Raw genomic sequence first — 13,692 nt, 5'->3', positions numbered from 1 at the left:
TGGTCACCAGTACGTGAATATCAGAGAGCCATGAGTTACCAGTCATCTTAGTCGGACTCAACGACAATTTACACCAACTTTTATTATTTAATTGTGAAGCATATGAACATGTTTTAGGCTCAACACGTTCTTTTAAATCATTATCGGTAACATATGCTAGCCAGTGGTGGCGTTCTTCTGTTTTTCGGTTTAAAAAAATGTCATCTTAAGCCAATGACACACTTAATTGTCGCGTAGGTGTAACATGTAAAAATAATACAACATTTAGCGCTAAGTGACGACCTGTGTGGTATGTCTTCCATTAGCATCCCTTGTTGAGGCTGCTCCTTCTTGTGTTATAAAGAAGGTTAAAAAAAAGAAAAACAGACGGAAAAAACATTTGCAAAAATCCCATGAGGTACGCTGAGTGCTCTTTTGGTAGAGTTTTACAGAGAAGTGTGGTTACAATTCTGAATTGTACCACGCGGGGGGCGTCCGACTGTCGATATTCAACTCTAGAAAGAAACACAGGGCAACGGTGTTCCACCTACAGAACAATACAAAGCTCCTCCTAGAGCAGCGGTGTCCAAAGAGCGGCCCGGGGGCTATTTGCGGAGCACAGCTGTTTTTTTTTTTATTGGCACATTCTAGAAAAAAAAAATGTAAAAAGCAAAATTGGAAAAATCAGCAGTAATTTTACATGAAGAAAGTCAAAATATTGAGAGAAAAATGCTGTAATCTAACGAGAAAATGTCAAAATTTTGCAAGCGTAAAGTTTGGAGCATGAAGTTGAAATATAAAAAAAAAAACAAGGGGATTTTTTAAAATTTGTATGATTATAAAAAACAAACAAAAACAACAAATACAGTTGCGATTTTTGGAAAATTAGGTTGTTAGAAAAAATACAATGTTATGAGAATATAAAGGCAAAATATTATGGGAATAAAGTCAAAGCTATGAGGAAAAAATGTACAAAGAAGAAAGTTTAAATAGTTGGAAAAAAAAATGATTTTTACAAGAATAAATCAAAAATATTAAGAGAAAAAAGTCACATTCTAATTTAAAAAAAAAGTCACAATATTATGAGAATAAACATGTAATGTTATGAGGAAAATAATGTCATTTTAGTAGTATAGAGCAGAAATATTAAAGAAAAAGTATACATATATTTAGAAGTCGAAATATATTGCGAAACAAGCAAAACTAAACAAAGTTGCCATTTTTGGAAAATTAGGTTGGAGAAAAAGTTATAATATTATGGGAATAAAGTCAAATTATTATGGGAATAAAGTCATAATATTATTTGGAAGATTATTTAAGAAGAAAGAAAAAAACAACAGAAAAAATGGGGAAAAAAAGATAAAAAACTAAAGTTCATACAAATGTATGATTTTTCACCTATATCACTCAGCTGAGGTGTATTTTTTATTTGTTTTATATAATGTATATAACTGTTTAGCATATCTACATATAAAATATCAAAGTGGCAAAGTTGCATCCTTTCATTTTTCACTATGTGACCCTTGCTGGAAAAAGTTTGGACACCCCTGTCCTCGAGGACTGGCATCTGCACACAACTTGAACGGTGCCAGCTGTCTTCATCCAACTACTATTAGTAGTCAGTGTGCTAATATGCTAATGAACCAACCAGTGTCTCAATGTCCCTCGCATTGTCATTTTGCTGTAGACAGGTGGCGCCCCTGAGATGGATGTGTTTGCGTCGCATCCCGACATGGTTCTGCATGCACAAGCAACACAAACACATGTAAACAAAGTTAAGTGTCTTCGCTGTACACACAACCTTATAAGGTGTGTCCTCAGTGTCTTACCAAAGCGCCTTTTTCAGCTGTTTTTTTTCAGAGTTTGGGCAACACAACCTTCCGTTCATGAATCAAGGGTGCACAGAGAGGACAGGATATAAATCACGGGACGTAAGGACGGGTGTCAACCCTTAACTCTTGTTTGGACAAAGAGAGCAACGACAGCTTGGAAAAGGTCTCGATCACCTTCAGGCGTCCAGTGAAAGACACTCACACTAAACTCGGAGATGGAAAGCTGTTTGTATTCATATGTCAGGCAGGAAGGTCTGTGCCCACGGCACCACGTGCACTTGGGTTCCTGCCAACAGCTTCACGGCCCCACCCGCATCCTACCCCACCCATTGTGACAGACACAAAAGCTGTCTTAGAATGAGCTCGGAGAAAGAGGTACTACTTTTTATTCCTCTGTCATTCCGTTCCTTCCTCCTGGCAATGGTGAAAGAGAAAGTCAACAACCGTGCAGAAAGAGCAGGAGGAGGCCGCAGGAAAGACAGACCTCTGCACGGAAGTCCACTCAGCCTCAACAGAGAACATGCTTCAATGAGAACACCAGGAAAGAACATTGGGGAGTGTCAGTGGAGTATAGTTTGTCCACCCCACTCAAAGATACATCTGTCAGGTGTTGGGATTGACCCCGTAGTCCCATATGAATCTTGACTAGTAATCAGGGACACCTTTCATAAAAGACAAGACTGCAGTGACGTTAGCAGTGTGTTTAGTTTTACCATTTAAAGTCGTCCCTTGTATATCACGGTTAATATGTTCCAGACCTGACCGTGATAAGTGAATTTCTGCCAAGTAGGATTCAATATTCATTTTGTAGTTATGGCATACAAAACCTGTTTATGACTTTCTAAATACAGGCTGTAAGATTATTAGAGCCCTGTAGATATGAAATAACACCCTAATAATCACTTTTACACTCCTGTTATTCTTTGTTTACATCACATCGGGCAGGCTACGGGATCACTGCAGGGACATAACAGACAGCCGCCGCTAGCATAGCAAGCAACCGAGCAAACTAGTTAGCCCCTCCAATTTACTTATTCTAAACTTAAGAAAGTGTTTCAAACGGAGTGGGGAAGAAGGACAAAGAAGCCAAAAACCTACCACTTCCACACTGAGTGACATGGCATGTCCGTCTCAGCCTTGGCACGTCGGCTCGGCTCTGCTGGCTCAGTAGCCAGTCTCCATGCAGTGTGAAAGATAATGTAATCTAACGTCATGTCTCATAACATTACTGATGAGCACAATACTACATATAACTTGTCTAATAATAGGCTAATAATATATTAAGGACTATATATATTCTCAACTGGTGGGTCAGTACCCAAAATCGCAGACCCGTTTTTAATGCGGGTCTTTCCCTGGCAAAAAAAAAGGAAAATTATCTTGCACTTTTATTCCAAAGATGTTTTTTATGTGGCGGGATGTAGTCTGTTAATACTCCTATAGGTGGTGACAACACTCTGCTTGTACTGCAATGTGAAACCCGCTGTCACAGAAGTAGAAGCACAAGGTTTGTTAGTAGTTTACTGCCATTATGTGATGTTGAAAGTGTTAGTAAGTATTTTGTGCTTATTAAGTATCAGCTGTTTACATGGAACTTGCATCTTAGTTTCCTATTTAATTGTCATATTGGGAGGTGTTTCAAATGCTCTACACGTTTGCCCAACCAGTCTACATGTGTTTTGTGGACTTGGAGAAAGCATTCCACCGTGTTCCTCGAGGACTCCTGTGGGGAGTACTCCAGGAGTATGGGGTACCGGACCACCTAATTCAGGCGGTTCGGTCTCTGCATGACCGATGTCAGAGCTTTGTCTGCATCACCAGTAATAAGTTGGCCTTGTTTCCAGTGAGGGTTGGACTCCGCCAGCGCTGCCCTTTGTCACTAATTCTGTTCGTTACTTTTATGGACAGAATTTGTAGTCACAGCTAGGGCTTTGAGGGGATCCGGTTTGGTAGCGGCAGGATTGGGTTTCTGCTTTTTGCAGATGATGTGGTCATGCTAGCTTCATTGAGCCGTGATGTTCAAATCTCACTAGATTGGTTCGCAGCCAAGTGTGAAGCGGCTGGGATAAGAATCAGCACCTCCAAGTCTAAGTCCATGGTTCTCACCTGGAAAAGGATGGAGTGCCATCTCCGGGTCGGTGTTGACATGCCTGCCCCAAGTAGAGGAGTTTATATACCTCGAGGTCTTGTTCACGAGTGAGGGAAGGTGTGGTACTGCTGTGGCATCTTCAGTGATGCAGACTCTGCATCTGTCCGATGTGGTGAAGAGGTAGCTGAGCCGAAAGGCAAAGCTCTCAATTTCCCGTTTTTATCTGTTTTCCTACCCTCACCTATGGTCATGAACTGTGGGTAGTAATTGACAGGACAAGATCGCAGGTGCAAGCTGCCGAAATGATTTGCCTCGTTAGCGTGGCTGGGCTCTCCTTTAGAGATAAGGTGAGAAGCACTGTCATCCAGGAGAAACTTGGAGAGAGTAAGATCTGCCGGATAGTTGAATCTCGGATTCAGGAGGAGCAGTGTGGTTTTCGTCCTGGACTCGGCAGAGTCCTTGAGGGTGGATGGGGGTTTGCCCAACCAGTCTACATGTGTTTTGTGGTCTTGGAAAAGGCATTCGACCGTGTTCTTCAGGGAATCCTGTGAGTAGCACTCCAGGAATCTGTCATCCGGGAGAACCTCGGACCAGAACCACTGCTCCTTCGCATTGAGAGGAGCTAGAAGAGGTGCCTCCCGGACGCCTCTCTGGGGAAGTGTTCAGGTCATGTCTGACCGGTAGGAGGCCTCGGGGAAGACCCAGGACGCCTTGGAAAGACTATGTCTCTCAACTGGCCACCATCCACCACCACCGCCTTCCCTTTCTGACATGAGTTGTTTCTTGAATTCAATAGTTCTCACCTCGCTACTGTAACCCAGAATGGAGACAAAGAAAATTGAAGCATTTTGATAAAGAAGGTGAGAAACACTATCAAATTCAAGCAATAACAAAATAATTTCATTAATAAATAAATAAATGTAATTTTTAATTAATGAATTAATTAAATGTCTTCTATTTTTTATGCTATGATATGAAATACACTACTTTTTAAAATTTACCCGGCACATTAGGTGAATTTGCACAAAGTATCGGTATCGCCGATACCAGCCTGAATTTTACGCAGTATCGAATCAGTGGTATCGCACGTCACTAGTATAAAACAAGCACACACAAGTTCTTTACCGTAATGCAACACTGTTAAAACACACACTGTTTACTTTGAGGCAACTCCAAGTTTTGAGTGTTCCTCTTTAAAACATGATTTTTTTTTTAATTCTCCATGTTGCAGTCAAGTTTTTTTAGTGACAGTATTTGACACCAGACACAAACTAAGCTCATACGTCACAACATTTACAGTATATGAAGAAGAACATTCACTGCGGCACCATATACACAGAATACTGTTGGTAATATTATGTCTTGTTTTTTTCCTTTTTAACACCATTGCGGCGACACAGCCGTATAACCTCAACCTCCCGTCAGGAGGCAAAAAGACAGAAGAAGAGTAGGAAGAGACGGAGGAGGGAGGCACAGGCCTTCCTGCTTGTGTAATGCATTAGGATGGCGACAAACTCCATATGTCAGTGAATTCACATTTCACTATCACTGGCCATTTGTTTAGGTACACTGATCGAATACATGAACTATAAAAAGAAAATCGTACCTGACCTCCTTCTAACATTTTGTTTTATCGGCAGAATCACCTTTCGGTATGATGCATGTGTAGTTTTACAGTACTTGTATTGTACCGAATGATGTGTACCTAATGTTGTGGCCGGTGAGTGGATAAAGTCATTCCAGTCAGTAGCACTCTCTAAGCCACTCACTTCCAGCTGCTAAACAGCTATTGATGAACCGTCCGTTCCGTGGCTTCCAGAGGGCGCCTTTCCAATCTTTTTAATCTCTTTTTATCCTCCTGTACATCGACGGGAAAGCAACAAACCTTTTGCACCTTTGCTCAGCTACTAGCAATCAGAATATTAGGTACACCTGCATGAGTTGTATGTAAAATAACATGCACTTAAAAAGATAGTAATTTGAATTATTGTGGTTGTAGTTTGCAGTGGTGTAACGCGACATTGCATTGTAGGAGTGTTTTGTTATATGATGCTACAGCAAATGACAGCCACCATAGTGAACATATCATTGAAGAGCCCCTATCGCACAGTAATATGTGTCCCTAGAGTCTATTTATGACCACCAGAAGGGAGAACAATCTATCATGTCTTTTTAGTCCACTTTTTAGAGAATAGGCACTCAAACGGAGGCTTTTGCAGGCTTCGCTACACATCTTTAAACAAAGCCTGGCGCTCTATACCAGGCACATTGGCAGCTGTAAGTTTAGTCATTTTGTTTATTTTCACCAAATAGGCTAACCTAGCATAATGTTGCAGGTTAAAATGTGACTAATGATACCACCACGTTTGTGTCCTCCCGTCCCGCTCCTTAATTTTACATTGGACAAGAGTTACATTGGCACGGCAGTGGTTTTCACCACCATCACCCTTCAGTGACATTGCAAAAAATGTTCTACTCAAACGTCTTAATGTCTTATATTTAAAGGGTTTGTTTGTGACAACTGTGCAGCTGACTAGAGGGCGCTAACTTTGTGTTACAAGTGTCATGTGGACAGCACATTAAATCCACCCACTTTTGGGTTGCGACCCACTAGTTGAGAATCACAGGTGTACAGTACACAGTAATCCCTCGTTTATTGCGGTTAACTGGTTCCAGACAAACATGTGATTGGGATTTCTCTTCGTGAATTTTTTGTAGTTAAGAGCATAGAAAACATGTTTACCACCTTCTAAATACAGTTTTTAACATTATCAGAGCCCTCTAGACATGACATAAGACCCCTAAAGTCATCTTTTGATTACCCGATATAGGTGACATACTAAGAGAAAAAAAGCCATTTAAATAATACTCATGCTGGTGTGTGTTGCTATAAATGTGTTCATAGGGGAGCTGAGTGGCAGGCAAACAGGAAGTGTTGTCGGGGTTCAGAGTTGTCGTGAGTTATGGCTGCAACTATTATTATTATTATTATTGTGCCTGTTGTGAGATAATTTAAACCTGCAATAAAAGCCTGTTGTTCCGGTGATGAAGTCTGGTGCTTGTCTCACCAGACAATTACTGACACCTGGTGACCATTGTAGAATACTGCATTCACAATTTGAATTGTCTTCTAAATGACTTATATTTGTATTTTAGTTCATTTAGACATTTTTATGCTTGGAAATGCTTCATGTAGGCAAAAAATATGTAACATTTGCTCAAATATGCATTTTGTTTTCGAATAAAAGGCCGTATTCAACCACAAAACAGGAAGATTTATTCATGAAATTCCGTACGTGTGTAAGACAGGAAGTGATGTCGGGGGTTCAGAGTTGAGTTTTAACTTGGAGTGGATTACGGCCGCAACAATAGCCCATGTTATAATTATGATGATTATTATGTTATTATTAGGGTGGCTGTTGTGAGATAAGCACCTGTTGAGTGTCTCTCTGAACAATACAGTAACAATACTGACACCTAGTGACCAGTGTACAATACTACATTACTTTGCGTCTTTGCATACGTCTTCTGAATGCCTTACATTTTTATTTCAGTTCATTTAGCCATTTTAATGCTTGAAAATGCTTCATTTAGGCAAAAAATATATAAAATTTGCTCAAGTCTATGTATTTTTTGACTAGTAATAGGCTATATTCAACCACAAAACAGCATGATTTATTCGAACTGTGATGTGGCGAGGGACGACTCTGTAAAAATTGGATACGACGCACAACAGTGCTTCCTGGAGACAGACACTCAGGTCATTAGCATTAAAGCAACAAACACGCAAAACTGTGTGCTCCCAATAGGGCTTACTTAAAGCACATTTAAACATGTACAGTAAATTCCAGCATCAAGGCTAGATGTTTTGTTGATAATCATATAGTCAAAACTGAGTATTATCTTTTTTAGCTTGCAGGTGTACCTAATGTTGCGGCCAGCACGTCTCCACAACAACACAGTACTGAGCTTATCTGTATTGACATTCATCACAAGGTTAAAACAGAGCATTCATCCTACTGTTCAAGGCCTTCAGGTCCACACAGAGCTTCTATTATCCAATACTGTTGCTTCTAGATAATAAGAGCTCACATTCGCCGCTCTCCATTCTCCACATACTCTGCCAGGCTGTTCAGCGCCGTCTCCTCGCTTTTCGACTGGAGCACGTGATCCCCCTTCTTGGACGGCTTTTTGGTGGCCCGTGACAGCTTCCTCCTGAATGTATCGCCGGCAAGGAAGTACAGAATAGGATCCACGCAGCTGTTGAGGCTCGCCAGGCCGCGGGTCACCTGGTAGGTGGCGTAGACCCTGTTGTTAAAGTCGCACATGGCGGGGCTCTGGAAGTACAGCCTGGCCCGCATGTTGAGATTCTTCATGACGTGGAAAGGCAGGTAGGAGACAGCAAAGACGGCAAGCACAATGATGACCAGGTGAATGGATTTCTGCCGCAGGGGTGCGTTGTTCATGTCGTTGTAGATTAAGGCTTTGACGATCATGCCGTAGCAACAGAAGATGATGATGAAAGGGATGCAGAAGCCGAACACAGTCAAAGTCATGCTGTAGATGAAATAACCAGGCAGCTCGTCCTCTGTGGTGGTGTCGTAGCAAATGGTGGCGTTACGCTTCAAGCCAGTGCGAGAGTAATAAAGGATGGGCGAGATGGCGAGGATCACCACAGCCCACACCATCGCGCTGGTAATGACCGCGTTCTTCTTCTTGAGTCGGCCCAGAGACTTGAGCGGGTGCACCACCCCGGTGTAGCGGTGCATGCTGATGCAGGTGAGGAACAGAATGCTCCCGTAGAGATTCACGTGGAAGATGAAGCGCTGCAGCCGGCACAGGACGTCGCCAAATATCCAATCGGTCTTGTTGAAGTAGTAGAAGATGAGGAAGGGCAGGGAGAGTACGTAGCAGAAGTCGGCCAGTGCCAGGTTGAACATATAGACGGAGATGCTGCTCCACGGCCTCATGTGGCACACAAACATCCAGATGGCCAGACTGTTGCCCACCAGGCCCGTGATGAACACCATGATGTAGACGGTGGGCAGGTAGTAGAACTGGAAGCCCGTCTTGGTGAGGGAGCATCCTCTCGAGTGGTTGTGCAGTTCGCTCACGTTCAGCAGGGAGGTCAAGTTAAGGTCAGAGGTCATTGTGTCCGTCAGGGGCAGAGGCTTGACCTTTTACTGCAGAAGAGCAAAGAAAATATTGATATGAAGACACCGGAGTCTTATCTCGGCTGGGCATGCCCGGAACCCCCAACCAGGGAGGCGTACGGGAGGCACGGGAGGCACCTGGACCTCAACTGGCTCCTCCTTATGTGAAGGAGCAGCGGCTCTACTCTTAGCCCCTCCCAGATGGCCGAGCTCCTCACCCTATCACGTCACAACCGGACGTACAATTTTTTGCTGCAGGTTTTTTTTGTTCATGAAAAATGTAGGTGTGGTGACCATGAAGGAGTAAGGTCTCAACACACACGGAGGACATAGGAAATATCTGAACGTGCGTTGGCCACACTTATTTACGTATGTGGGGTTCACATACGACACACATAGGAGTCCAAAAAGTGCGACGTATGAATAAATTGACATTTTTCCCAAATCTGAAACCATCAAACTGAACGAAAGACACACGTTGACTGTACAGACGATACACGAAATGTACGAATCCGGGCGGGGGCCATTTGCTGGCCTCAGCTTATTTTTTATTGGCCCCAAATCCAATTAAACAACCCCGCCCCCCCAAAACACCCCAGCACCACTGGGGAAAACAAGGAGCAAAAGATGTAACCTAGCGAGGAAAAGCCGAAATATTGGGACGGTTAGCATGTTTTTCGGTTAACGTAAAAAAAAATTGTGTGCATTCTCCGATTAGCGTCTTGTCGTGTTGCTAATAGTGTGAGTCCAACTGTGTTGTTGTTAGCATCCTATTAGCTATCTTACAAAATGGCAGCCTGTTATGTTACGTCACCTGGCTATGATGTCATCAGCGGTTGACAATGCAAATAAATGATGAATAGAAGTGACAAATGAACATTTAAATGGTCAGTGACATGATTGATCAACTTTGCTGAAATATGTTATATATTGTTTATAATTTTGTTCTACATTGTTAGTTTTTTGAAAACGAATGGTAATTCTGCAAAAATTACATTTATTGTCCATGGCGCCACCCACAACAAGCTAGCTCTTATTGTTCAGTCTAATTTCCGGAAGTGACATGATCGGGACGACACAAACATAGCGGTGTACGAGACAGAGGATGTTTAAAGTGATTATAGTAAAGATTTGAACGATGTGTCAACAGTTTTCGAGGAGAAAAGAAGAGAAAAACATTTGAAGATGAAATAGAGAACTTGCAGAGCATGGACTTCAGCCTTACGCCTTCAAAACACAGAATGGTAAGTGTAAATTACTCTGCAGTTGCTTATCCTTCAGTTATTGTTTTAAATCGGCTTCTTAATTAACGTAAAGGGGTCTTTTTAGCCTTTTTATTGTGTCGACGCCCCCGCCGCCCAACGTCAACATATCGCTGTGAAAAGATGTTTATATAACATGTATAATGCTTTGCAGGCTTGTCGCAATCATGGAATAGTGTTTACAATACAATATGTAAACAAGACTTGACTTACTCTGTTCTGTGGCAACTGTGACGTTGTTATACTGTAATTTCAAGCCAAATGCTTCTTGTAAAGGTGTTCCTTCATAGCAGTCATCAGTGAATTGTTCACTGCAAAGAACAGAACTCGAGGTGGACGTCCATTTGTTTCTCGTTCTCTGTACTTGCTTCATCCATTGTAGTCTTTTGGAAAAGAAAACAAACTTACAGTTTCACTTGGATACTGCGAACAGCCAGCAGCAACACAATATTTTGGCATGACTACAATTTTGCTGAAAAAATATACTGAACGAAGTTGATGAGCTACCTCGAGGAGCGTTTTTTTTACTCAGCTTTAGCTGAAAGGTGTTACTCCGCTCATGTCACTTCCGGAAACGACGCTTTGCTGCGACGAGCTGGTCATGGCTGGCGCCACGAACTATAAATGTAATTTTTGTGAATTTCTCGTTCGCTTTCAAAAAACAAACAAAGCAGAACATAATTACAAACAATATATAACATGTGTAAGCAAAGTTGTTAAATCATGACAGTGACCTTTTAAGGTTACTTTTACCTTCATTGAACATGTGACTGTTCCCATAGACGCGATGTGGCGGCAAGATCAACCACTGCCACCTTCCTGTTTGAAGTCACGTCAAGAATCACGTCTTCAATGATGGTAAAAGTAACCGTAATTAAAGGTTAATTGATCCCTATCATTCATCATTTATATGTATTTATATGCATTTGGAATTGTTTTCCTGCGATTGGTATACCCCTGCGACCCTAATGAGGACTTAACAGCAAAAAAAAATGAATGAATGAATGGAATTATTTTATACATGTAAAATTATAATTGTAAAACTATAAAAACGTATTTTGGGTGAACATATTTGGCTTTCTGGAGGAGATGCATTGGATTTACATTATTTCTTATGGGAGAAATCTGGACTATCTGGAATGAATTTGTGACGCTAACCAGGGTTCCACTGTACTAACAATTACTAATACACGCTTTGTCACCTATAACACAAGGCTGACTTTGCATGCATATAAAACGTTGTTGTTTTTATCAAAATGGTCCCCGCATCCTCTGACTTTTCCATATGCGACCCTCGCTGGAAAAATTTTGGACACCCCTGACGTAGACGAAGCACCTGTCAATCACAGGGAGAGAGACGAAGATTCACATTCACACTTACACGCAATTTTATAGCTTTTTTATGTTATCAAATATTCAAAGAGCTGACATTCAAAAATACACCGTGCTGCCCCAAGCTCAATTTTCGGTCGCAAATTCACATTTAAATGCACTTGACCTCTGGGTTTAATTACTCCCATCATAGCACACACACCGTTAGCGGCACGGTGGAGCAGTGGGTGGTTTTGTAGCACCATGGGGAGCATTTTAGGGAGGTATATGGTGACTTGCTCAAGGGCAGCTGCGTGGGGCGAATCAGACCCAGAGGCTTTTGGTCACAGGTTGCATTTGTAAGCACTACCTGTATATTTTCTTTACTGTTTTGGCTTTCATGTTGTGTAACCGGAACCATTATACAGTGTATGTTTATACATATTCTGCATTTGACACATGATTACAGTGTTGCAGCAAACACACACGCTGGATGACGGACACATACACACACACACACACACACACACACACACACACAAGTACTCACCGCTCAGATCCACTTGAAGCCCACATTCCTTTTCCCGCTTGGGAGATTAAAAAAAAAGATCAGGCTGAGTCAGGTGTCTACCTTCAGAAAGTTGCGCACTTTCGACCTTGCGCTGACGCACCAAGCCCGTGTGAGTGAAAGTCAGTTTCCATGCGCTTGTTGCGTGGAAGTGGAAGGCGGCCAGCAGGCAGGCAGCGCGGTGCAGGGACGGAAGCAACAGAAAGAGACAGCTGCAGGCGTTGGCATGAATGAGCTCCAGAGAGGGAGAGAGAGTGGAGTGGAGCTCTTTGCGGAATGGAGAGGGGAGGTGCACCAAAGCCACAAAAACCACTCAGTGCCTTCCCAGACGCGGACTAACTCCTCCTCCTCCTATTACTGAACCTTTGGCTGTGTAATGAGCATTGGATTATAGGATCATCCCTCATAATAATATCCCATATCTGAAATTTGTAGTCTAGCCCTTAATAATACTTTTAGGGATGTGCTTTTGGGGGATAAATTCCACCCTGGCTCTCCAAAACATTGCTCGTGAGCTATCAGTTAGCATGTGATGACATTGGTTTAGTTTCTGATCTGATACTGAGTAAAATTCTGGCTGGTCTTGGCGATACCAATCCGGTACCAACTTTGTGCAAATTCACCTAGTGTTTGGTAAATTAAATAAAAAAGGTGTGTATTTCATGTCATAGCATAAAGAATACATGACATTTAATTAATTTATTGATTTTTTTAAATTTTTTTGGCCCATATCACCCAGGCCTAATAGAAAGAGTGCCATATTTATTTGAAGCACTTTGCCTCAACAAATGTCATTAAACATTATGAGTAATAGTCAACTAAAATAACATGTTTTCCTTCTATCAACAAGTAAGACAGGTTAGTCTTAATAAATTAGTCTTAATAAACTCACAAGTAAGAATCAGGTTAAATAATGCTGGCAAGGATACCATTTGGAAAGCTGCACAAACATCTGTAAAAGGTCAAAGTAAAGCGCAAAGTATGAAACTCTGGATTAATACAATCAGTAAAATGATAAACTGTCCTCATTCAGCACGTCATGCACAAACACAACATCAACCAAACATATTCAAATAGAAGTATTACAGGAAGACGCCGTACCCCCTCCCTCGCACAACTGGCACTTTGTAGTCATTGCAAATTGCATATTTACACAACCGAAGGCGAAACATGGAAATACTTGTTATTCTAGACCGCGGACATACTGAGCTGAACAAGCTTGTTACTATGTGGAGCACGTTATCATTCACGATATCATTACAGAATATACATCAACAAATGATACCAGTTTGAACCAATATCAAATTTTTATGCCGATCGATCGTCCATATTGCATAACCTCTCCTTTCATTTTTTAGTAGCTCTAATAGTGATGAATATTGGACACCCCTGCTGTGGACAATAGTTATTATAGTCTGCACAATATGAATTATACGCTACAGTTGCTGCTGTGGAATGTGTGATGAGAAACTGATCTGCCATAACTTTAGGTCCACCT

At 41.7% G+C, this 13,692-nt stretch overlaps 1 protein-coding gene across 2 annotated transcripts; it reads right to left on the bottom strand.

Annotated features, from left to right (window-relative positions):
- Positions 1 to 2,153: 2,153 nt before the first annotated feature.
- On the bottom strand, positions 2,154 to 12,448 carry p2ry1 (purinergic receptor P2Y1). 2 transcript variants are annotated; one of them, XM_054794765.1, is made up of 3 exons: positions 12,177 to 12,448; positions 10,529 to 10,698; positions 2,154 to 9,083 (listed from the first exon to the last, which is right to left on the bottom strand). In XM_054794765.1, the coding sequence occupies exon 3, from the start codon at positions 9,048 to 9,050 to the stop codon at positions 7,989 to 7,991; it is 1,062 nt and encodes a 353-aa protein (XP_054650740.1). In that variant the 5' UTR covers positions 9,051 to 9,083; positions 10,529 to 10,698; positions 12,177 to 12,448; the 3' UTR covers positions 2,154 to 7,988. The 2 variants fall into 2 exon arrangements, with proteins under 2 accessions (XP_054650740.1, XP_054650739.1); XM_054794764.1 differs by lacking the exon at positions 10,529 to 10,698.
- Positions 12,449 to 13,692: the final 1,244 nt, after the last annotated feature.

Source organism: Dunckerocampus dactyliophorus, chromosome 12 (genome assembly GCF_027744805.1).
Source record: "Dunckerocampus dactyliophorus isolate RoL2022-P2 chromosome 12, RoL_Ddac_1.1, whole genome shotgun sequence".
Lineage (NCBI taxonomy): Eukaryota > Metazoa > Chordata > Actinopteri > Syngnathiformes > Syngnathidae > Dunckerocampus > Dunckerocampus dactyliophorus.
This window is presented reverse-complemented; position numbering and strand designations above follow the sequence as displayed.